Raw genomic sequence first — 26,897 nt, 5'->3', positions numbered from 1 at the left:
TGTCTTGAGAAATAATTAGAAATGTATAAAAATATAAAATTGTAGCCAAATAATTAGTTGCGTTTATAAGTAAAAATGTTAAATAATAATCAAAGAATTCGTTAAATAATATTACCACGATTAAAGAAAACAGGAGATTAATATTTATTTTTTATAAGTGTTTTAAAAATTCCGATAATAAAATTAAGTGGTCACATAACTGACACTTGCATAATATTAGACGAAATCAAATGTAAAAACTACAATTTACCTCATTTAGCGAAGTCAATTTGTTTTTGATTTTCAATGATTTGTTCCTTAAAAAAACAATTTTCAATTCCGTACTGACAGTTCAGATTCAGTGTTACATGTTTAGAAATAAATCAAAATTTCTTGGACAAGAACTTAGTACATAGTAATGTTCATAGCGGTAATACTGTAAAAATAAAAATATAACTGTAAAAATATTATCGAACAAATGTGTGTTTTATGTTTAATTTCTACCTTAAGAACAAAAGCATTTAATTTTTTTTGCTTGCTTTTATCACTAAAAATACAATAAAAAATTAATATTTCTTTTGAAGTTCGCGAAATGTCCATGGGAATATAATGAAAGACAATCGACACTCTAATATTTTTTGTTTTTTCAGTTTTCATACAGACTTTTCAGAAATAACAATTTTACTATCGACTTTTAGAACGATCATCGATGATGTGCAAACGATCTCTCCCCGGGACTAGAATAGCACACAATCACATATCGAAGGTATATTTTTTGAAGTCAGTTACGAGTATGTATCTTCACTCGACTTTGCCTGCGTTCCAACACTTTTAAAATAATTAAAATAGAGAATTATTTACTTTGAAGTAGATATTTCAGAACTTAGAAATGAAAAATGTAGTAATTGTAATAATTTTATAATGAAATTTTAAATAAATAATTCGAAGGTATTGTTGAAAATAACGTTGAGAGATAAAAAAATTTGCGTTGACCTAGAAATTCCGGAGAGAAAAGCTGTGCAAATGTGACGAGGTCAGCGCTCACCTAAAAGTATGTTCAGTTATAGTTCCAAGGCGCTCACCAATCAACATTTTTTTGTCTGTTTCAGGACAAATATTCTACTTTATTCACTTTCGATAATTTTTTAGTGAAACATACAAACAGATTTCTTCGAAGTGTAAACAAAATCGTAATCAAATAAAACAGGTTGTTTAACTGTAGTATCCCGTTATATACAAAAGTAATGGTTTAAAATTATGTTTAGCTACAGATGACGTAGGTTCTTCCAATCCGAAGGAAAAAAGTTTCCAGTTATTTTTCTTCTCTGTTCCGGAAGGGGATCATTCACTGCGGACATGTTGAAAGCGAAAAACCGTCGCCAGAATTTCATTTGCCGACCAAACGCTCATATGTTCTGCTGATTGAAAAGCAGAGAACAGCTCTTCCCGTGATCGGAAATGTAATCATATTTCAAAGCCTTCGCATACCCGCGCCTGGAACAGCGGAAACCAAGGGATAACATGGATGTCGATCGCTTGCTTGAATAAGTACACATTCATTATTTAGATTTATTAGGATTTTAATTAAATTTAAAGAATTGTATAGTACCTACACAACTAAATCGGTAGGTACATTTTAACCATTATAAAATAAATAGAGAAATCAGCTGAGCAACTATTTAAGCGGTATATGTTATTTTTTTGTTAATGATAAACTAATCGGCGGCATTTATTTTTACTCGGGAGATATTTTCAATTTGTATTGATATCACAGGCTACTAATTATTGCTTATAATAATTTGGTATATTTTTACTATACGGATAAAAATGAGTACCTACGGCATTTTTGTCGGATACTGCTAAAAATGTGACTGCATGATCATTTCCTAATAAAATATAAGTCATTCAGAATATATCTGAATACGTGCTCACGCAGGTGCCCTGGTCTAAATAAATATATTGGAGGAGGTGCGAAACTATTTGTAACAGTTGTGCTGACTACAGGACCATATCAGAATGTATGGCATGGTCACGTAAAGGAACGCAAGCCCAATGCGGGACCCAGCTCTCCAGGCTCAGTTAACATTATTATTGTGATTGTTAAACTGAATTGTAATGCGTGCTATTTGTAAAAAGGAAATAAATAAAACGCTGGAGTGGGGCTAGGGGGAATCAAGTACACAGAAAGCGAACCCGCCATAAGCCGTCATCGCGTTCTGCTTGGGCGCATTCAATTGCAGGAATTGTGCCTGAGACAATGGCAGTGAAAATTACCTATAATAATAGCAAGCGACGTAAATGCCAAGCACAGGTCCTGGCGCAGCCGTAAAACGAATAACAAAGGAATGTTTCTAATCTACTACGTCGCCGAAAAATCCCTCATAGTAAGCCCCCGACACTTCCCCAAAAATGCCGCCACCACAAACCCGACGTATTAAACGTAACCATTATTAAAAATTGCCCAGTTCTCTACACCCTCGATCCGGTCAAAAAATTAACCTCCAACTACGACCCAGTTATTTTGTTTTTCTCCGACGGCTACTACCTTCAGTACCATCTCATCAAAAAAATTCAATGGAAAAAGCTCCCTAAACTCCAAGAATCAGCAAAAATCCAAACCTCTATTACCAGCGAAGAAAACCTAAATTTAGCCACAAAGAACTTCACAGACAACATAAAATCAGCCGTTAATCTTGCCACCATCGAAGTCACGAATGATAAATACAAAACCGACCTACCCGCAGAATTGAAATAACTTATCAGAGAGTAAAATTTTGCCCTTAAAGAACGTCAAGCTTTTCAAATTCGATCGATCGAATACCCATGAATCGCCTCGCACACTAAGTCAAAGTCGAACTTGAAACATTCAGAGACGAGTAGTGACGACTTCATCTCTACTCTCGATAGCGACAAAACAGCCTTCTGGAAGAAAAATTTTAGTCCCTTAGAAAACCCCCCACTAGAATATGTCCCCTTACGGGTCAAAAGGCACAGTATATTCCGCTAAAGACAAAGCCAAGACTTTTGCAGACAAATCAAAGAACAATTTTTTCCACCACGACTTACGACGACCGCCAATTTGTTTCTATTGTAGACTCTAAAGTTTCTTCCCATCATCACCGAAATCCCCACCAACAATCCAATACCTTTCACAACCCCTAAAAAAATCACAACAATTATAAAATCACTTAAATGGAAAAAAATCCCCTGGTCTCGACTCAATCTAAAATCATATTTTAAAATGCCTCCGTTCCAAAGTCATTTGTGTTCTTATAGCCATAAGCAACGCGTCCTTTAGATTTCGTACATTCCCACAAGACTATAAAATCGTAGACGTTATTCTCATCCCTAAGCCTGGTAAGGCCCTTCTGGCCGAAAACCACAGACCAATCAGCCTCCTTTCGTGTGCAGGAAAAAAACTAGAAAAACGCGTCCTCGCCAGGCTCAGATAAGTTGACGAATTAAAGTTCCAATGACTTTATATCACTTTTTAAAAGTTTGTTGAATTTTCACTGTGTTGAGTTATGCAAAGCATTTGATAAAGTCTGGCACAGAGGTCTCATTTATAAAATGTACCTTCTCGGTATCCCTCTCTCAATGACTCAACTAATAGCAAATTTTTAATCAAGATCGTAAATTTAAAATAAAACTATGAATTTTCAGCAAAAAAAAAACAAATCCTCATTTACATATCAACGATAAGGCCAAAACTAACATATGCAAGCCACATCTGGGTCCACGCTTCAGACTCCCATTTAAAAAACTCAAAACATTTCAAAATAAAGCAAAATAATACCCTGGGAGCCCCCAAATGGATAAGGGTTTCCCAACTCCACCGAGACTTTGCCCCGCCCCCTCCTTAAAAAACATATCTTAAGTCACATGGAAACATTTTATGCGGGAATTCCCACCTATGAAAACGTTTCTATAAATTGTCTTACCAGGTACGATGAAAACGTGCCTACCAAACATAAGAAACCCAGAGAGATCCTTCGTAAAAATTAATCTCCTCATGTTGCAGCCTTGTTCCGTTGCAAATAATTTTTAAAAACAAACCTAAAATACATATTTTTCCAACAATCGTTATTATAAATTCGTTATGTAAGAGGAAGGGCCTTTTTGGCCCGGAGCTCTCTGTATGCCAATTATCAAAAGTAAAAAAGGCAGTGGTAGCGTTCAACCACTGCCAACCCCCATACAAAAACGTAAACATCAGTGTCATTCATCTCAGTCATTCATCAGCATTCCTCGCTACGTCTACACCTCTCTGCTCTACCCGCTCTACCTCGCTCCCACTTTCACTTCTACACGCCTTGTTTCTGTTCTGACCCTCGCCTCACTCTGGACCACGGACTATTCTACCTCTCTGTGGAACAGACCCAGCAACGTCAAACGGAAGGAGCCTTTCGAGCAAATCGGACTAGCTCTACAGCGCTAACGGATACTACACATTCACCCTTCACCCGTGGAGAAAGGAGCAACATCTTCCGTCACCGTAGATTTAGTAGTAGCCTTTACAATACTTGCGTGTCTCACCCTATCTGTCACACTATTAATATTTTGAAGAACACGCGTTCCGATTTCCTAATAACATTCGTGATATACTGATAGTTTTTTTATGAAACTTGTCAAATCATTCGTTATAGTCCTTCAGTCAAATTTTTAACAGGAAAACGAATAATTTTACAAGATTTTTAATGAATTAACAATATTTCATAGCAGTAAGTTTTCTCTGTGTACTTTGCAATCCTTTGCAGTTGTTACTTGCAATGTTGAAGTAGATAATAAAGAGTCACGCAAACAAACATATATTGATTCAAATATTTCGAACCACCTGAAAATTGAAAAATGATACACATTGAAAGTGCCCAGCGAAAAAATCATTGTAGATGGAATCCCCCACTGCAATCTTCATGCGCAATCTCTTTGACTTATCTAGAGTTTATTCCAAAAAAACAACTTATTTTTTAAGAGAAAATGATTTTAATTGCCTTTTTCAAAATTGGAACTGATTGGGAGAGAATTCAGACTATTCGTGATTTTTAAAGGAACTCCGCTAAGTACATAAATAAAAAAAAAAAGTATAAACGTGAGCCTGTTGATAAGAACAAAATACTAGGAGCACAGAGATATGCTCAGCGTCAATCGTTGTTACAAATCACATAACGAGGAAATTTTTCACGTCATAATTACTAAGCATCATTTAAAAAAAAACTTACATTTGATCCGACAATGGTTCATAATGTTCACATGAAGTTTTTTTTACTTTGATGCGTACATCTCCTTTATTACGTTATTTCATGTTCAACAACAAGCAACAAGTTACATTCGTTCCGTGTAATAAATTATCCGCACTTCTGTTATTCGAAAAAAAACAGTAACAGTTTAGAAAAAAATCTTTTCGTTTACGTCGAACACAAAATGCTTTCATGTGAAATTATGATTTTAGGGTTTTCGCTTAATTCTGTTTTTTAACTGCAGAAAGACCGCTGATTGTTTCCTGGTTTGGATATTAATATGAAAAACGAGCAAAATAAGCAACGGCTCCCTAATGATAATTTAATTGTGTAAATATTCAACTATAATCAAAATAAATATCTATTAACTGTTAAATTGACCTAAATGAGTAAAATTGTAATTGGGTTCAGTTTTTACAATTGCCAGAATATACATTTGTACCCCAGTATTCCAGAAAGAGGGCCGATGATATTTTTTCCGTTAAATGAATATTTTCCCCAGAATAATCTACAAAGGAGCGCTTTTTTTATTTAGTTCGAACGTTGCCCGGAAAAATAATGAAAAACTCGTGAAACTCCACATTTTCACCCCTAAATGGCCACCTCAATGCGGACCGCTTCCATCCCAAAACATTTGAAAAACAATGGCTTGAATCATTTACCCAGACGATTTTATCTCGTTTGGTGAAAAAGTGTTCGATTGTTGTCGAACAACAGCGAGTTGAAGACCAGCGCCAGTGTTCCGTGTAACCCATCTTCTATTGTCTAATTTACTATCTCTATTAAGTTAAACGTCACTTTTTAGTGAAACATCTCGCTAACATAATTTTAGGTAAAAATTTCGTAAAAATTTCATATATCTACCCATTTCAATTTTCAGAATGTTTTCACGATACACATTATTATTTGATACTTAATTGTTACTTATAGAAAATATATATTTATGGTGTTGCGCAAAAATGAAACGTCTATCTGAAAATAAAAATACAACTTTCGGAAATTTCAGCTGGCAATATAGTTTCCATCGAGATCTATGGAAATTTTTCATTTGTACTGTCAAACAGCAAAGAAGATGCCATGTTTTTATACCAATTTTTTAAGTGCATAAGAAATTCGAAAAAGTTTATCAATTATGATAATGATTACCTATTGAACTATTTGATTAGAAAATTGGGGGATTGGTCTTAAACTCGATATCCACCGCGAACTAAGCTATGCTAGAAGTAACTCTTTTTGCTAGTACGACTGTTTTTTTATACATTCGTTTCCACCACGAGCGTGAGTGATAGTATGAAAAGACTCGTTTCGATGGAAATTAAGCTAAACAAAGTTAGTACTAGCCTAGCTTCGTTCCCGGTGGATATTGCGCTTAGAGTTCTGTCAGAACCAGCAGGCCAATCATAGGGTATTTGTCTCGTATGGCTTTATACATTTTTAAATTACGATTTATAATGTTTATGATTTATAAAATTTACGTAATATTAATTGTATATAATGAAACTTATATGTTCCGTTTCATTTGTTTTTACACTCACAATATTAATCCTTAATAGTTCCATATTCCTACCAAGATTTAAAAAAAACCGCCTCTGTCCATCACAGGGAAAACTGGTGACCGAAAAATACATGAAAAACGAAGAAAAAAATGTAAAAGCTTATTAAAATAAAATATGTTTAAAATTATTTTGAATAAAACCACTTATAACTGCATATTCATAATACCTAATAATACCAGCAGACCTCGAGTCCAAAAAGTGTGTTTCTAATTTTATCTTATTTGATAAATCAAAACCAAAATTTCCTCTGAAATCATAAGATTTGTAAGTGGGTACTGTCATACCCACCTAATTAATTATTTACTTTATATTTTGTGTCACAAAAAATCAAACAAAAGAATTATACAATTTGTCCAAAGAATCGTCACTATCTCAAAGACAATTCTCCTTTCTTCAGATAGATAGGTACGATAATATTAAAAAAATGGAAATAAAATAAATCCTAATATATAAATAAAAAAAGTTTAAAAAAATCCAAATAAACACCACAATTTCAAATTTGAAATATTTGAAAAAAGAATATTTACTGAACCATTAAAACGGCCACCATCGTGAAATGGAAAAGGAACGTACAAACAAATTCATAAAAAGACGAATGCAGAACGGTCGAGTTTAAACAGGACCTCGCTACGCTCAGTAAATTATGTCATACCAAAAAAAAGAAAATTTTCCATTTTCAATGTTTATGATTAAATAACGATTGTTTCACACGGTGTTGTATTCGCAAAAACGGGGCTAAAGTTACGATAACTTATTTTATAAGGCATCACTCTTTGTTTAATCTGCCTTATTTACTTTCCGTTCTCTTCTGTGAATAAAATGCCTTTCAAAAATGAAAAGTTTTCCAAATTATCGGTGAAATGTTGAAAAACATTCCTTTGAGAAGTAGGAAGATAAACGAGCAATCTTTGAAACATCGGTTCTGGAGAATTTATAAACAAAAGAGGAAATTAAATGTAGAATGAAAATAAATTTGGTATGCCTGAAATATAACGTGGTACAAGTAAACATACCAAAACGTTTAATTTTTACTCCACTTACCTATCCGGGTTTGGTCAGTAGTGAATTTTTTACCCTAGGGACACAGTTGCTCTAAATATGAACATTGAAGTCGAATTGCAACTGAATCATTTTCGATGGTTCTTTTGATATTTTCGTAAATTTATTGTCAAATTTTAATTTTTTTCCTCCAATTTTATTCATGGAGTTTTTTTTTGGAAAATAAATAAATTTTATTCTCTTTATTAATTAGCGAAATATTTTTTTAATCTTTTTTATTTAGATAAATTGAAGGATATTTAAATATACATTAACATATATTAACAATACAACCGAAAATCTGTGTTTACGTAAAAGCGGTTCTCCCGAATTGTTTTTTTGAAACATTTACACAAAACATTTTTTCTATTCACCAAGGAAAGGCATTGTTGACACGCCATGTTTTGTGAAAATATAAAAAAAAATTGTTCGCAGGAAACCCACCAACAGATAAAAGTCCCAAACGGTGAGCTTAGTTAGGCTTCATTAAATTTGCGCATTTTTTTGTCCGAATTCATAAATTAGCCACCTGGACAAGTTCAAGGCAACAATTTTTAATTCAAAACACCATTTCCTCCGTGACCACTTTAGCTTTCCATAAAACTCAAAAATAAAATCTAGTGTTTATACACAATTGGTCCATCAGAAAAAAAATATCGGGTAGGGAAAAAGTATAATTTTTTAAACAAAGAACGTTAAGGTAAAAAGAGAGTGCAAGCCCTATACACTTAACTATATTGGAAGCTTCAAAGGTACTCTAATTTATGAATGTGTACAAAGAAGATTTGGGCCTTCCGTCCCCCAACACAGCCTTATTACGTGAACGTGCATACGTTAGGAGAGTGATTAAATCACGTTTTCAGAACTGAACAGTGTGATTGTTGGTCTCGCATGGAAAGCTTTTTTTATCAACGGCATTAAAATATCAGTGCGGTGCTAAATATATTTATTTACCTCTGTGGTGTAAACGAAGCAGAAAATAATATGTTTTACAATTATTTAATTGATTCATTTAAAAAAAACACAAAATCCCTGATCGTAAGGTGCCATTGAATCAGCTTATTGTTTGGTGAAAAAAGGGATATATCAGTTCGTAGTATTTGTCGGCAGGACGAGAAAAGTCATTTCTCCGTATATAATAATATTTCAGTTATGTGGAATAAGCTACCAGCATCGTCCCTCGATTTTTATAAACTGGACAATTGAATTCCGGCTGCCCTTTCCTTAACCCTCCCCACAGCATCGCATAACCAGATGTGATATAGTTGTTCGCTTGACTTTACATAGAAAATTGAAAAAAGATTTTTTGACAACTACACCATTAATGTAGTACCTTTATTTTGAAAATACATCCATAAAATAAAGATGAACTTGAAGAACATGCTTTTACAAAAGATTCATGTTATGTCGTTATAATGTTTTATTTAACAAAACAAAGAATTATTTTACAACGGCTTATAGACAATTTTCTGAGGAATTTGACGCTATATTAACAGCTAATAATTGGTCCATAGTACGAGGTCACCTTCATTTTATTTGTGCCATTCTGAAAGTTAGACGACAGAGCGAACTAGAGTTACCTTGAATTACTCTTTCGAGTTACATTAAATTCGTCAATCGCACCCACATTGTACGTTTCCAGGTACACAAAAGATGTCTCAATAAAAAAATTTCCCAACATCTAAATTTAAATTACGTTCAAGGAAAATTTATAGCTGTTTATAAAAACAGAAAACTTGTTTATGTTATAAGGATAACCGTTTTATGACTACACGTGAAAGGGAACCCGCCTTAATAATATATTGATACTCAATAAATAACGTCTTCTTAACTTGATGGAAACTCGTTTTATGTGTTTTCTATCACAAGTTAATTTTACGAAGCAATTAACAATGGCATCGGATTTCATAAACACAATTTGGGTAAACCGCAATTAATATAAACTTCAAAGTCCTCTACTAGCCGTGTTTGTAACGTTTGAAGCCCCTAAGCCCAAATGGTTAATAAATATTAATTATTGAGTAATACTACGTAAGGTGGTGTGATTGCTTTGGTAAAATAATATTATCATGTTTTAGGAGCTACCCTTCATTAATCAAGATACCTATTACATCTCCGCTTCTTTATATTTTCATATTATACTTTGTCATCCCGAGGTTATCGTGTTCGCATTACCTGAGCCGCTATATTGGAAAAGCTACCCACGAAGTAATAACAGGTTTGGAAACCATACACGGAAATTTGGCTATGAATACCGTATCTGCAAACACACAATGATTACTGTAATCATATAAACGAGTTTCCTTGCTAGGTCACAGAATATATTTGTTTTTGTGACTGTTCTATTGTACATATTTATACTACGTGAACACTTAAAAATGCTTATTTACGTTCATTTTAATTATTGCGCCTACAAACTTTCTGAGTGCGAACATATTATAGATGTTACAGCGCACATTGCACAGATGTGTTCTTACAAGCTTACTTTATGTTTAATAGAACGATTAAAACAGCAAAGTTAATATTATTATCGATGTTCATGTATTCTAGATTAATTTCGTAATGTTAATTTCAGTTGAAACATTTATTGATCGTCTTGAGATATGCATTACAAAGGCGGTAATTATATTTACGTAAAATTGCACTTAACATATGTGTGGACTATGTTGTCATCAATATTATCTTTGTTTTGGCCAATAATGAAAAGATATCGTGAAATTTTTTGCATGTAATATTTAGAGCTTAGAAAGTTTTGCATATAAGAATTTACTATTAGCTATTTAATTGGTAATTTTTACGCAAATAGGTTAAGCGCAGGAAGATAATTAGGTATATAATACAATATTTAGGTATGTTATTAAATCAAATCGTCAAACTGAAAGTTAATCGACGAACAATTATTTCTTAAACAATTTTCAAATATTGATTTGATGCGGCTGTTTTAGATTGCTTCAAACATATTTCAATCATTATTTCTTTATGTGACGGTTTTCCTTGATTTTTTCACTCTCCTTTTAAGATGAATTGAATAAATGAAATCTTATTACCGGGGTGGAACTCCACCACCAATGTTCCACGAAGATAAAATATTCATATTATAACTTCAAATAAAAAATAGTAAATAATATCCTAGTAATATAAAAGAGCTTTAAGTTGGCATTTTTAAACAATGATTATTTAAAATATTTTATGAGAAAACGAATGTAAATACAATTAAACTGCAATGACACGAGTTAGGGGACTCTTTATTGATTTATATCAGCATTCAGGATGTCAAATATATTGTTTCATTTCTTGATAAGGTTGCTGCATAATAATATGTGTATATACTGCTGTAATTGTGATCGTTTAATTAGATATTAATCCCCGCATGTGTTTAGTCAATTCTATACAAAAATTAGTAAGCTTTGCCAGCTATCTTTGTCAATAAAAAAATATTGCTTTAGATAACATTTTGCTAATAAAAATGCTAATGCGAAACGACACACGGAATTTCGCTGATTCGATAAAACACGATAATCAGAATCAGTGGCGGCTGGTCGCATAGTGCGTTCGTGTGCAGCACTATCTAAATTGTAATGGCTAAAATTAATTTATAATATCTTACTGAAGACTATAAAATCTATAAAAATCATTTTAAAATATTACTTACAAATACAATGCAATGAATATTGTCAGGGAGAGTGATTTTAATCTCTCCAAGTATAAAGTATGGCCGCTGCGCGGCGCTCGATTCTGCCGTGTGCAGAGATTTGCAAACGGACGAAAATACGTTTTTGTATGTATTTTTTAAAACACTGCGAGCGCGTCAATCTAGCCATTTGTACCAGGGATTAGCTGATTCTCGTGTGACACACGCAGCCGACATAACCCGATCATTGCCGAAGATTACCGATTGATGAACCTTGACCCGAGGTTACACGAATACATCCGAAGTTCGTCGAACTTCATCGATAGTGGACAATAGATCACAGATTAGATAGTTGATTTATGTCACAGATCAGCTAGCGTCGTTATCGCGAGCCGTGACGTAATTATTGTCATTGTTTTGGTATTGATTTATCGAGTAATTTGATCAAGCTAAATACTGAACTTAATCCTTTTAATTTGTAACTTTATAAGAAATAAAAATGAGTGTAATCAGTGTCGAATATATAAGAAATAATAACAGTTTGTTTGAAAATAAATTATTAATTATAATATTAATTGAAAAATGCATTCAGACAGTTCGTGATTCCATAGACCGAACAGGTGAGCCCAAAGCAAAAAGAAATAAAACGGTGAACTATGCAACTTGCATCGAAGTATGTGATATTATCTTACAACAGATCAAAGACAGATTCGAGTTTACCAACCATTTATTAGCATCAAAATTATTTGATTGTGAACACTTTACTCAATATAAAGAAAACTTCCCTCAAAGTGATTTCAATGAAACAGTGAACACGTACATCTTTTTAGATAAATTTAAATTGATAAATGTGCTATATATGGGAGAGATGATTTCTCTAACGCCGATGGTGCAGTGGCAATCTTGCAACTTTTTTATAAAAATAATTTAGTCGAGTCGTTTTCGGAGTGTGTGAAGCTTTTAAAAATAATATGTACATGTACATATTATTTTTAAAAGCTTCACACACTCCGAAAAGGACTATACTTATGACATCTGTGGAAAGCGAAAGGTGTTTTTCTACCCTAAAACGAATTAAATAATTCTTGCAAAAAACGATGAGTCAAGACCGTTTGAATGCTTCATCTGTACCTACTTAGTATTGAAAAATAATTTTTGCAAACAATCCCAAATTTCACTTCAAAAGTGATAGAAGTTTTTGCTCTTCACAAAAAACGTAGAATAGACCTTATCTACAAATAAGGTAGGTGGAATACATATTTTTACCCATCTTTTTGTCATATTGTTTTTATTTTGGATTGTCAGTGAACCACCACCTTTTTAGGGCAGCGGCCGCCACTGATCAGAATGTCCTACAAGTTCGCAGAAACACAGCATTTTTATTTTGTACCCTATAAATAATCTAAAAAGTTGACTAAAATGACATCTTTTTTGGTTTGCGTTTCACCACCAAAAATACATTAAGTGAATTAAAAAGCAGATAATAAATACACTATTCTGATAACAATACGCTAATTTGTAAGCTTCGTTTTTGTGAAAAATGACCCTCGCTGTGGTAAAATATTAATCGTAAGTTAAAAACACATTTGAATCCTAATATTGAAGTTATCGAAATATTTAGAAGTTTTTAAGGTCTTGCTTCAGTCATCAATTTTCATAGGTTTTCCAATTTATCGCTATGCATTAAAAAAAACTTTAAAAAAAGAAACCCAATTGAAAGTATGTTGACAACCGACAAAAAATAGTGGCTCTTCTAATTAATAAATTATGCCAAACTGTAAAAAACAATGCTACCAATCATATTACAAAAATGGTAATAGTATCCTCAAAATATACAATTCATTTTGCATATTGTGAATTTTGCTATCTATATAATTGTTGTTATCTTCACAGGGGATCCACGGCAAAACAAATAAAACGCTTGAAAAATTATGATTTTTATCCTTAAACTAACCTAATATGTTAAACGTAGTTTATTTTCACAACAAAGCACTTTTCAAAAGATTTCTGATTCAATAGTGATAATAATAGCATAGCATTTATATAGCGCAGTTTAGTGTCATTTTGCGTTTTACTATAACAAACTTTCATTTGTCCGGTTACCCCACAGCAAATCAAGCAAATTAATTGAAGAAAAAAAGCTATCAATATGTTATCCTTCTGTAAGTTATGACAAAATGACAACTGTGTAATGAGCTTTAATTTGACATTAATACAAACACGAGTGAGAGACCTATCCGAACATCTTCTGAGAAGCAAATACGGAAATTAACGAAAATAATTTATCCCCCTTTTGATTGTGTAAATAACTGACTCGGTATAAAAATATCGCCAATTCGTAAAACCTGACCTAAAATTATGTTATTTCAAGGATGATAGGTTGAATTGAATTTTTATATTAATTGATATTTATTAGTGTTTGTGTTTTGATTGAACGTAAACAACACGCATTGATCGGGTGAGAATCTAATTCCGTGATCGATTCCGTGATCGTGACCGAGAATCTAATGAAGTGATCGGTCAATCTATTTTCATTTCGGTATATAAAATAAATAATAAATATTTGTATTAATCAAGTGGTTAACCAGGCTGTTTTATTAAATTTGCTCTCAGTCGGTCCCTAAATATTATTTAAAAAACCCTAAATACCTACAACCTTATTTGAAGATCCTAAAACTCTAGCCTGATATTCAATACATTTTTAGAATTTCATAATATTTCTTGATTTTTTACTTCACTTATATGGCGGAGTGCTCATAATGCACATTGCACAACACTCATGATAACTATATTTTTAACGCACTGTTTACCAATAATATTTATTAAAATTTGGTTAAATATCGACCCTTACAATTTTTTTTCGTGACCTCTAAACCTTAAAAATTATTTAAGTTCATAAAAAGGTTAAAGTTCGTACAATTAGCCTTAAATAATACCGAGAAGTCATCAATCTTAATTTATTTTTCCAAATTTTCTAGTATTGATTTTCACAATCAAAGATAAAGGGCTCGCAAGACCCCAAAAAGATGGAAAAAGTTGGCATTCCGCATCCCAGGGGGTAGGTAACTTCCTCGAAAGTAGACTTTAGGTCTAGAATTCCAGAATAGGAATCCGGACTAAAAATCGGGGTCGTCTTTAATAATACGGTTTGGTAGGACGATATTATCTGCTTACCCTTGGGCGTGCACGAAATTTGATTTTCTGTGTAGCACATAATATTATTTATATAAAGCTACAGATGTCACAGTGGAGAATTAATAAAAAGTACGTCATTTGGTGTCGTCGAAAATTCCTTCAAAATATCGTTAAAAAATACAGGTGAACTTAATATAATATTGACATCACAAACTACGAAATTATACCTAAAATAAACACTACAGCTATTCAAACTAAAATTACAGCTGGCAACAATAATATTTTTTTATTTATTTTTTCCCTCTGACTAAATAAGTATTACAAATAAAAATGCGTAAATATTAATAGATAATTAATAATAAGTAAACAAATGTAAGCAATAAAGTACATAATAATAGGAAAATAATTTATAGGTACGTACACTAACTATTAAGTAGATAATAATAAGTCATATTAAAAAGATGATAATATAATACATTAAATAAAAATAATAAGTAAATTAATTAATTATTAATAAGTTAATAAAAATAAATAAGTAAAATACGTGATAGTAAATAGAAATGGGGTTACAAGAGATTTACGCGCAGATTTGTGACATAAGCGATAACATTGGTAATCCAAAGTCACTACTCTCAGCTAGTATAGAGTTTTTAACCATTTTCTTGAATACATTTAACGTATCTATAGTTTTGATATTTTCACTAAGCATATTATAAAGCAACGGAGAAAAACTGCTTTCTACAAAGGATGTTCTGGTGTTCACCGTCTGATCATCACACTAAAGAAGAACCCATTCTAGGTTGCACATATGGACACAGAAATTCTCTAGTGAGATGAGCGGCTTATGATTTTGTTGTAATTTATAGACGATTTGTGAAAAAAAAATGTATTACTTAATTAAAATAAATTACGAATGTGCACCTTTTTCCCATTGTTACCCAAGAATACGCTATTGTTTTTCAATTATTGTTTGATTGCCTATATTTTAAAAACTTAACGAAGTTTATGTATAATATACTATACCTATGTTTTTGAAAATAGGTAGGTTAGTAATATTCTAAATTCCCCGATTGACAGCTTTGTGTAAATTTATTTTATTTCTCAGAAGTATTCCGCTTTTATTACAAAATATCTTGAGAAACAATAGACAACATTCCTTCGAATACATGCTTTAACAAGTTATTTTTAATGAAACAGCAGAGTTTTATTATTTGTTAACAAACATCAATTGAATTCTGCGCGGTTACTCTAATAAATTACATAGGTTGTGTGACATTAAATCACGTTAACATCTCCTCCGGCATCTAGCTCAGAATCATACTTAAATATATTGCTGTTCTTATACTTACCAATTCGTATGTTCTGCCTTCTCGCCAATTCGTGTCGCTTGGGTGGGGACTAGGGAGGTGAATTTAATTAAGAACATCTAATAATTATAAGTCTCGATTTTAATAGGGTTTGTCAAGTGTTAATACTTAATCTAAATTATACTTAGATCTACTTACATCTATAACTTAACTAGTTGCCATATGGTTCGGATTACTTCTCCACTATTCACATTGTCATTGTTCACGGTTACTACACTGTTTTCACTGAGTTGGTTCTGTTCGTTGGCCTTAGTAAGGCCGAAGTCCTAGGTGGCAGCTTCTGCAGTTCTGCAGCTCAGGCCCTCCCGGCCGCGTCTGATCATCGCACTTTCTTCGCCTCCCGCCCAACATTACGTCGCCGGGCGGAGGACAACACTTGAAAATCACTTTCTCTAACTCGACTGTAACTTCTTCATCCGCCGCCCAGCATCACACCGCTGGGCGGGGAGCGCGTACTTCACCACCACTCCTGTCTCGGTCTCCTCTCTCTCCCGCCTCGATCTTGACTGTCTTTCTTTCTTGAGCTCGTAGGACCTATCGCCCTACCCCGCACTTCTCACTTACTTCTTTAAAACCCCTCGTCTGTCAACACTTGTCTTTGGGCGCACACTGCGGGACTCTCTCAGTTTATATCTCAAATTTATTTGTGACGAAATTTGATTCGTCACAGTTGTTTAAATACATTTTTCGCCAAGCGATCATTTTTCACAAAACGTTTCAGGAACGAAGCGTAACTAATGATGCAGATCGCTTTGGCGAATATTTCATCCGGTTTACTGAAAAAAGCTCGGCTGGCTTGCATTTCATGCGGATTGCTGAAATGAATATCCCGCTTCAAATAATTTTTATTTTCTGCCTTTTCTTGGATTAATGACCACTTGCCCACAATACAAGAATTTGACTAAAAAAATTAAGATTGGAACGTAAAAGCGGTTTTGGTTAAAATTTTAAGACCGTTCAAAAACTTTAATTGGTCCTCTCTACAAAAATAAATCGCTTCTAATGAATATTTTGTAGTAAACTAACTAGCTACAAAAAGTGGAAAATACTTTCTTTATCGCCGCTATGAGATCAACGTTTAGAGACGAAACGTTGCTTGAAAATACTTATGTTTAGCAAGCATATCCGATTAGTTAAGCACTTCCTGACCCCATGCCTTTCTTCTTCCCTGCTCACTTTCCTTAGTTTCTCAACATTCACCTACTTGGGAGTGACTTTCAGAGCCGAGAAATGTTTCAATGACTAAGAATTTCCAGTCAGTAACTCTTCATACGAGAATTATTGCTGGTTCAACAAAAATGTTTTCTGCTGTGAAGTGATGATTCTTACCTTTGATTAACCTCAATAATAATATTTACTGCTGTGAAGTGATGATTCTTACCTTTAGTCTACCTAAATAATAATATTTTCTGCTGTGAAGTGACGATTCTTACATTTGGTTTACCTCAACAATAATATTTTCTGCTGTGAAGTGATGATTCTTACCTTTTGTTTACCTCAATAATAATCTTTTCTGCTGTGAAGTGATGATTCTTACCTTTAGTCTACCCCAATAATAATATTTTCTGCTGTGAAGTGACGATTCTTACCTTTGGTTTACCTCAATAATAATGATTTTTTCTGCAAATTTATTCACCTTTATATCGCTAATGCTACTTAATCGGTTTACTAAACAATACGTAGCTATATTCAAACAATCGTTTGTCAATATTTGACGACTATTCAATATTTGCTTTATGAAACACGGAGGGGTGGACACAAGCAATCAAATGTATATTAGACTTAATGACAATTCGTATGTGTATTCCATTTGTGCGAATATTTGTTGGAAACGCCACTAAATCGAACTTACCACAAACAATGTTGGTTGAAATTTTAAGAGAATGGAAAACAAAATGGAAAAGAGAGATAAGACTGAGGACTCAACATTTTGCTATGGCAAACTCCTTGAAACCTTTTTAGAACATGTATCTTGGCACTATGAGTTACCGAATTTTGAGCCGAAAGGCAAAAGTTGATGCGAAAAAATGTATGTATATTATCTAAAAATATAACAAATAAGTGTAGATATTTTTTTTCATAAATTCCTAAATTTAATAAATTACTTAATTATTGCAGACAATATTAACGATTTTTAAACGAAAATCAGAAACAAAAAAATCAGAAAAGGATACGGTCACATCTAGGACTCGAACCCAGGACCCTTGTCTTTCCGGGACACCGCTCTACCACTGAGCTAATGGGACCCTATCCCCCTCGGTCACTTTTAACTGTATCATACTTCGAATAAGAACTACGAACATTGTCTTCATTTTTTCACCGCACATATTGTCGCTAATATTGTCTTCAATAATTAAATATTACAATTTGAGGTTTTACTCAATAAAGTTATTCCGAAAAATAAATATTAATAATTTACCACTGATTACAAAACCTTTAACTGTGAAAGTGAGCATATTAGTTTTTTTTATTTTTAAAAGATGGAACTGAGGATTCTGTGTCAAATGATTTTGTGAATTACTTCTCGGATAGCATCAGCAACATGTTACATAAATGCAATCACAAAGCTACTAATATAGTACTGGAAGAACTACCTCATAGTTTATTTATACCAAGAGCTAATATAGCTGATATTGAAAACATTGTTAAAAAAATGAAAAACTCTAAAAGCAATATAAGAATGTTTGATTTAAAAAGAAATATAAAAAAATCTTTGGCCAATAATTACTCATTTAATCAATAAGATAATAAAGCAAGCAATAATTCCACAAGAATTTAAATATAGCATTACTACACCAATATTTAAAGGTGGAAAACACATTGAACTGGGAAATTATAGGCTTATTAGTATACTACCTGCATTAGAAAAAAATTTCGAAATTTTTTTATCAAATAAATTAAATAATTACATTGAAAAATTCGCTATAATAGATCGAAATCAATATGGCTTCAAAAGAAAAAAAATACTGAAAAACTACTGCAAGATTTTTCCACTTACATAAACAATCTATTAAATAATAAATGATATGTTATTGTTTTATTTATCGATAACTCCAAAGCTTTTGACTCAATTAACTCTAAAAAACAGCTAGAAACTCTAGAATTAATTGGAATAAGAGGAAAGGTGTTAAATTTATTTAAAGGTTATCTAAGAGAAAATATTTACAAAAATAAATAATAAGTTTAGTAAAACAAAAACATTATTCGCAGGAGCTCCACAAGGTTCCATATTTGGATTTCCAATTCATTCCATTCCATTATAACCTACACTGTAGGATATAATTTATGTAACCATAATGAAAAAACTTTTCTCTTTTGTTAAAAATTTTGTATTCGCAGATGATACGGCATTAGTCATATCACATAAAGATCTAAATATTGCAATTGAACTCATGCAAATTGACTTTAATCAATTTTGTTAATGGTCATATGATGCAGGACTATTAATAAATGCTAAAAAAAACAAAGTAATGCATATTAGATCACCTAATGTCAAATTTCAATTTAATCCTGATATTATTTCTCATAATTTTAATTGCATCCATAAAATTATCCCAAGTAATTGTAAATGTGAAAGCTTAGAATTAGTTACGGAATATGTCTATCTTGGTATTACAGTAGATTGTTTTTTCATATGGGACAAACATTTTTTCCTATCAATTGAAAAACTTAAAATAATGTATATGTCAATGGCTGAATTTATTATAAGATATGTATTAATAACAAAGGGAAATACTACTGAAACCAATCTGAAACAAGTCCAAGTTGTATAAAACGCTGTTGTAAAATTACTAGTCGTCCCTAATATTTTCAAACAAAGACCTAATACACCGTTGCTGTTTCAGAGTGCCAAAATTTTACCTGTTAAGGCTATACTATTGCAAAAAATTATATTCAGCATATATTTACCCCGCAGCATAAAGAGAAATTAGAACATAAATACAGCACTAGATTCACGCGCAATGACGGGTTAATAGTTCCGAAATTTAATAATAAATACGGACAGAGAACGTTTGAATACAACATACAGAAGATATTTAATTTATTACCTGACACTATAAAGCAATGTAAGTCTATGAATAAGGTTAAATATATGGTGAAAAATTGGCTATTGGAAATTTTTTTTAACTTTAATATGTATAAAAAATTGTATGAAAAAATGTTGAATCTTTAGATATAAGATGTAAATTATAACTTCTAAAATGTATATGTAACTAAACTTTAAGCACCTGTTGACAAGCCAATTCAATTGGCTTAGCAGGACTTGTTTGTTGATATGTATTAGATATTCATTCAATAAAAAATACAAGGTTCTTTTTTACCAGAGTGATCATTAGAAATTTAAATAAATTATAATAAAAAAAATTGTAATTATAATTAATTATTATTATAATTATAATAAGCAGGCTTATTTGTATGATTTAGGTGTTATAGTTCGTAGCGCTTTCACAAAAACGAAATACTGAATTGAATTTTAAACATAAAGTTTAGGGCGCACAGTTTGCACCCGCGCTACATAAGCGGATTCTCTACAGAGTTTCTGACCATCCCTGAATGTACGAGTATATTGTATATGTAGCTCTGTATAACTTTTTTGTGGATTGTTACTAATAATATTTTTTTTATTGTTGCAGGTTCCTTATGGTGTTCATGTGTTTGGCGCTAAGTGTATTCTCTACGATTGACGAATACGAAGTGACTGCGGGGATAATACTTTTTTATATGGAGACTGTTGTAGTTGTATGGTTCGCAATCGAGTTCGTTTTAAGGTAAGCCCTCATTATTTTAATCTTTCTTATTCGAGAATTTCTTAAAAACATCCCCGGGTGTAAGAAAATTCAATTTGATCTCACTAAAAACATTTTTCAATGATTCATTTCACACTCTGTTCACAAAAATCAGCGATGGTAAAAAAAACGAGGAGCACACAAAACTAGTGTCATCAAAAATACGACTTCTTCAGCACAGTGCTTGGCATACTGACTGGGGAAAGGTAGCTTGTACACGGTCCCACGCACCGGTACCGAAAAAATTAAGCCCCCCACAACAACAGTTCAGTTTCTTTTTTGGTACCCACTCGTGTAGTACATATATGGAGTAAGAATGAACTTTCGAAATATGGGCAACAAACAAGGCCAATTGGCAATATATGGATGACACGGGCTTTATTCGGTCACGGGGGCTCGCCGATTAGAGAGCTTCAGCAAATATCGACAAAATGCACACAATTGAGCCAAGATAAAGATGGTTCGAAAGGTATAAAAAGCATTAGTGTAATCTTTCGTCAGTAAATAAGGGTTTACCATAAACAATCTTCGTGTAAATTGGATCTTTTGATGTTAAAAACTGAACTGTGTTGTGTACCCGGAGCACTCGAAAATACGTTTAGTGAACCGGACCGCGGCGCGCTGCTGCCTTTCACTAGGTGTGTAAGTTGTAGAACTCGAGTCCTTTACGGGAAGCGAAACCCACACCTACGCCTTTTTCAAATCAACCACTCCCAGAAAACTCAGACCCGGACTCGGACCCGAATGCCTCTTCGTATATACCCAACGCTCGGCAGTGTGGCTTCCCGCGTGCTCTCGGTGATTGGGGATACGTTATCCGGACCCGCACCTGAACCCGCACAGGTGCGAGACCTGGTCCGGGTACGCGACCGAGTTAGGGGCCGGAACCGTGCGTCATACAGTTCGTACCCAAGAACTGGGAACCCGGACCGACTCCTAGAACTCGAGTTCTTTTAAAAGGGGCACTCCTCGGAAGCCTCCGGAAAAACGCAGAACCTACTCATCTCTACCTTCCACCAGTCACTCCGTCGTATTTGTTGAGCGGGTGAAAGGTGTAAGGAGACATTGAAAATTGCCTCACCGACCCCCTTCGTACTTCCCGCGAGGGAACAATATTTTACAGGTATTTTGCAAAGAACACAGACTCTATTTGTATACCTTAATGGTAATATTATATGAGTTAAATTCGTAGTCTCTTTCAATCTACCTTATAATAATCACCCAATCCGATAGATTGGACGCTTTTTATACCTCGCTCTCCGTTTTAAAGTTTATTTAAAATAGATACCTTATTACAAAATAAATTAGAAACCACAATCGATTTTTTGGTTTGTTATTTTTAATTTTTGATATTTTTTGTTATTTTAACGAGAATACGTACATTTATCCTTTCTCTTTGAAGTAGTCACCAGGTAACAGGACTGTGAAATCAAATCGATAATATTTATGTAACCTTCACATTTAATAATGTGTAGATCGATAGATACCAAGTTGCATATTCATAAAGCAGCCGTTCATCGCCTGGAACTGCACTTTGTACTTGTATTCTCACTTTAATGGCTCATAATATTGTTGACACAAACGACATGAAAATGTATACTTGCTTTGTTGATTGATTTATTGTTGATACAAAAGAAGTTATTTCGTAAACTTGCTGTTGTGTGTTCGAACGTGAGATTAATGGAATATTGGTAGGTACTTGCTTTTTGTTTCTCCGAAATTCTATAAAATGTTATCAAACGATTTAGTATCATGGTTTGCATTTGAAAAACGCTAACTGCGATTTTAGAACACAAAGCTCAATTGTTTCACAGAAATTCAAATGTAACGTTGATATGAAAAGGACATTCAGCGTCATTTTGCTTTTCTGACAGTTGAAAGGTTCCCGTTAAATGCCGATTCTAAGTCCGATTCAGATTAGGTACAAATTGTGTTCAGCAGATGATGACAACCATGACGTTGTTAAACGTGTCAGTTTATTACAATTTGAGAGAATGCTGAAACATACGTAGAATCGGTGTTTAACAAAAACCTTCCAAGTGTCAAAAAAACAATGTTAGATTTGAATTTCTGCGAACGTCTGGGCTAGGTGTATATAATGAATTCATTAATTATTTCTTCAATAATATTGTAAAATCGCTTTGAGGAATTATTTTAAGTAAGTGAAACTAATTATGTATTAGTTTTATTACGAAAAGTACTGTGAGAAAAATAGAAGGCATTCACCAAAAGGCTTTTTTAATCATGTCTGAATAAATTGAAAAGTTTCTTTTGTATTTTTTCTGCTTTTCGATTAAGTTCCAGAAGATCTCGTTAAATGTAATGTTGGTCCTCTTTTCAAACGAAGTGTTTCCAGAAAATCTATAAAGAAGCTTTGTAGCATGGGGAAGTATGTTTCGCCTTTGATATTAAAGTTCAAGAATTAATGATCTCCTCCAGACTCCATTTCATACTATAAACCTAGGATCGTTTTGATCCCTCACCCATTCCATAGGCCTAGGATCGAGGATCCAGTGATGTTACTACCTGACCAACAGCGACGGTTGTGAATAGTTATATTTCATCACAAGTTAAATAAAATATTGCCTAGGCACTGAAGAAAATATCTGTTCCACACGGAGAAAACTTACTAATTTATTACCAAATTCTTGAAAATTTTCGTAATCATGTTAAAAACGGGACTGCAGGCCCTTAACGAATAAATTGATAGTTTCCATGTTAAGCTTTTAGTGAAAAAGGAATGTATGTAACGGAACACGTGTCGGTAAAAATCATTATATTTTCGTCGCACCGGTAACCATATTCTGGGTTACCAACGCCCCTGCCACAGGTCGCCTGAAGTGGTTCGCTACGTTTGGTGACTTAGCGGAGGTATCCGGGCTCATGAGGGGGTGATATCATTTGGGGTCACTGGGCGACCTCCACAGCCGTACTCTTCATTTGGTTTGTCTAGTTCCAGTTGCTTTACTTTCCAGCTCCCTACCCAACCTCTTTAAACCTTCTCGACCTCTCCTTAAATACCCTAAAACAAAACAAACCAAAAAATTATGAATTGGCAAAAAATAATATAAATCTTATGAGAGCAAATAGCACGCGTCCTCTGTGCGGACCTCGGATGAATGTGAATTTCGCCAACATTCAGATCAACAATGAGACACAGTTGAATTATTTAAATACCTGAATAACACCCTAGACATTATCATGCTCCGCTACCCATCGGCTGAGTTTGTGATTCTGGGTGCCAACTTGATCGATCTGTTTCTCACCAGTGGGCCAATCGGGTACAGAGTAAAGGTTACAGCGCCTCTAGGATCCTCCAATCACTGATTGATTACCACTTCTGTCCCATCCTCTATGATCAGTCAACCTGACAATTATGAAAAGAGTAAGGTATGGCACTACAGAGCAGCGAAATCGGTCATTATTCAGTACCTTTCCTTGGAGTGCGGTGTGCTTCAGCTCAGAGGAATCTATGCACGCGAAGTGGGAGAGGTAATCACATCTGCGATGGATTGCTACATTCCCTTCTCCATCAAATTCGCCATAGCCGGCCTGCCATGGTTTGACCATCGGTGTGATCAAGAATGACCGGTCAGACTAAAAAACACAGCTGATAATGGTCTCCGGAAAATTGCCTCCTTGGATAAACTTTCGGAATACCGAAAACGGGCATATGATTGCAAGAAAACTAAGATAAGTTCTGTTCAGTTGGACATTCGTTCTGTCCATTTCGACAATCGTTTTGTTCATTTGGACATTCGTTATGTCCATTTGGACAATCGTTCTGTCCATTAAGATAATCGTTTTGTCCATTTGGATAATTGTTTTGTCCATTTGTACATTCGTTCTTTCTTAGAACTTGGCATTATCAGCCGTGTTTTTTAGTCTGTCGCTCTGGCGGATTTGACGGAGAAGGTAGTGTAGCAATCCATCGCAAATTTGATTACCTTTCCCACCTCGCGTGTATAGTATGTACCACCTCTGTATCCCTATCCTTCGTTGGCTTAAACATTAAAAAAATATATATTTTACAATTTAAACCTGCTAAACTGCTTTTGCAGTTTGTCAGCTGGTACAAACAGACAACACTTCATACAATGACACGGTTAAGTTAATATAACACGGTTAAGTTAATATAACAGAATAGAAAAAAATAAAAATATAAAATCAAAATATAGTGTCAGTATAAGCGTTATACATCAGAAACAGTGAATCATCGTCATCGAAAGAATATCCATATTTAGCATACATAGGTAGGTACAATTTACTATATATTTTTAAGTTCCATTGTGAATTCCAATTAGCTATACAAGGGCCTCAGTAGGACATCAATACATATCATCTGTGTCCAATAGCAATTTTCTTAGATTATATTTGACTTTAGTGCTACATAAGGTACTATTTTTGATTGAAATTGGTAGATTATTAGATATGGGCACAATGTAGTTTAGAGTTCTTTCTCCGTACTTATTGGTACATTTAGGAACCACAAATCCATCATTTTGAGTAAATCTTGTGTTATGTTTATGGTAGACTCTTTCCTTATACAAGGAATCCGACGATATCATTTGTTTACTTATGATATTATACAAGAAATATCCTCTAACAGGTAAAAAAATCAAAGACTTGTACATTATTTTGATGTTTCTTCTGTGTGCAGTTGTGTATTTCTAGATTAATAATTTAATAATGGAGTTTTGTAACGTTTGTATATAGCTTATACCTGTTTGTTTTACATGAATGTCTCCAAGACGTAATTCCGTATCGGATAGTGGATTCGGCCAGAGATGAGTATTATAGATTAATTTTAAGGTGCTTGTGGACACGAAGTATTTTATTTTATAAATTTTAATTTCTATTTTAATTATAAATTTTAATTTCATTTTTTTTATTTCGTTATACCCGTAAATATGCCAAAAAATAATACAACCTAATAAAGAAAAAATAAACTTAAATTTTTTTGGGAGGCTACTATTCTGCACTAAAGCCAGATGTTTGACCGATTGTCACAATTGTTAAGTTTAAAGTTAAATTGTTTAGTTAGGATAGGTTAGGATGACTTTCATAGCGTTAAAAGCGTCAATCACAAATAACATAAAAATATGACAATTCTAATGTCAAAATATTAAAAATGGAGCTGATCGATGACTTTAGGTAATGTCATTACACAAATGCAAATTAGTTCTGTCTATTTGGACATTTATTACGTCCATTTAAAAAATCATTACACAACGTCAACGATCAGCGCTATTTTTAATATTTTGACATAAAAATTGTCATATTTTTATGTTAGTTGTGATTGACGCTTTTAACGCTATGAAAGTAATCCTAACCAAACCTAACATAACATAAAATTAGCACCAAAAATCGACGGAATGTCAAACCATTCAAATATCAACGAAATAAAAATAGTGCTGATATGAATTGTGACGATGTCAAATGTGGAGGTCGATGAAAGACCGCTTCTAAGCACATAAGTCAATGATGTTGGATGAGTTCCGCTTTATGAATTTTTATTTAGAGTGCGATCGGCAACAGTTCCGGCTTCTCTTAATCCAGGAATGGCAAATATTTTACCTTACATGATCGCATTAATAATTTAAGTAAAAAAGATTGAACAGCCAAATATAATCCGCATATGTGGTAGACTCAAAGCTTTAAACTTGATTGCGAGGTCAGAGATATTGCAATGAAAGGCGGGATAATTTACCGTGGTAAAAAGGAAAATGATCAAAGGGTTTGATAAGACTCCATTACTAACAATTTTTATCCCTGTTTCAAATATTAATATGGAATCGTACCAAGTACTTAGATACCTTAAGTACATGGTTAGTTGACGAAAAAAGTAAATTTCATAAAATTTTGAAAACATTTCAATTAATAATTTTTATTGATATATTATTAATTTTTACCAAAATGTTTAAAGCCGTCAAACTAAAACAAAGTAATGTACCAGCACTAAATAGCTTTAGTTGTGATGCACGAAGCTTAGGTAACTATTATAACATTGTTAGATACTTGGATTTATTTATTAATCTTTGGGAAACAAAAACCATTCATAACAATGTTTATTATGTGACGGAACGACGTAAATTATTAATTTATGTTGTAATTCATATATCTTGTGGGTTGCCGGCCACATAACTGATACTTGGCCAGCCCTGTCT

The 26,897-nt window shown here is 33.3% G+C and overlaps 1 protein-coding gene across 10 annotated transcripts in view; it reads left to right on the top strand.

The window, feature by feature from the left end:
* LOC149425034 (potassium voltage-gated channel subfamily KQT member 1-like) overlaps nucleotides 1–26,897 on the top strand; it is a 399,798-nt gene that overhangs the window by 144,083 nt on the left and 228,818 nt on the right. For all 10 annotated transcript variants that reach the window (XM_089648572.1, XM_089648565.1, XM_089648558.1 and 7 more), the window contains exon 4: nucleotides 20,578–20,712. In XM_089648572.1, coding sequence (XP_089504698.1) covers nucleotides 20,578–20,712 — 135 coding nt within the window. The remainder of the gene's footprint in view (nucleotides 1–20,577; nucleotides 20,713–26,897) is intronic.

The sequence above is a fragment of the Hesperophylax consimilis genome, chromosome 3 (genome assembly GCF_061612785.1).
Source record: "Hesperophylax consimilis isolate HC1 chromosome 3, BYU_Hcon_1.0, whole genome shotgun sequence".
In the NCBI taxonomy this organism is placed as follows: Eukaryota; Metazoa; Arthropoda; class Insecta; order Trichoptera; family Limnephilidae; genus Hesperophylax; species Hesperophylax consimilis.
The sequence above is the reverse complement of the archived record's forward strand: the minus strand, read 5'-3'. Positions and strand labels throughout refer to the sequence as shown.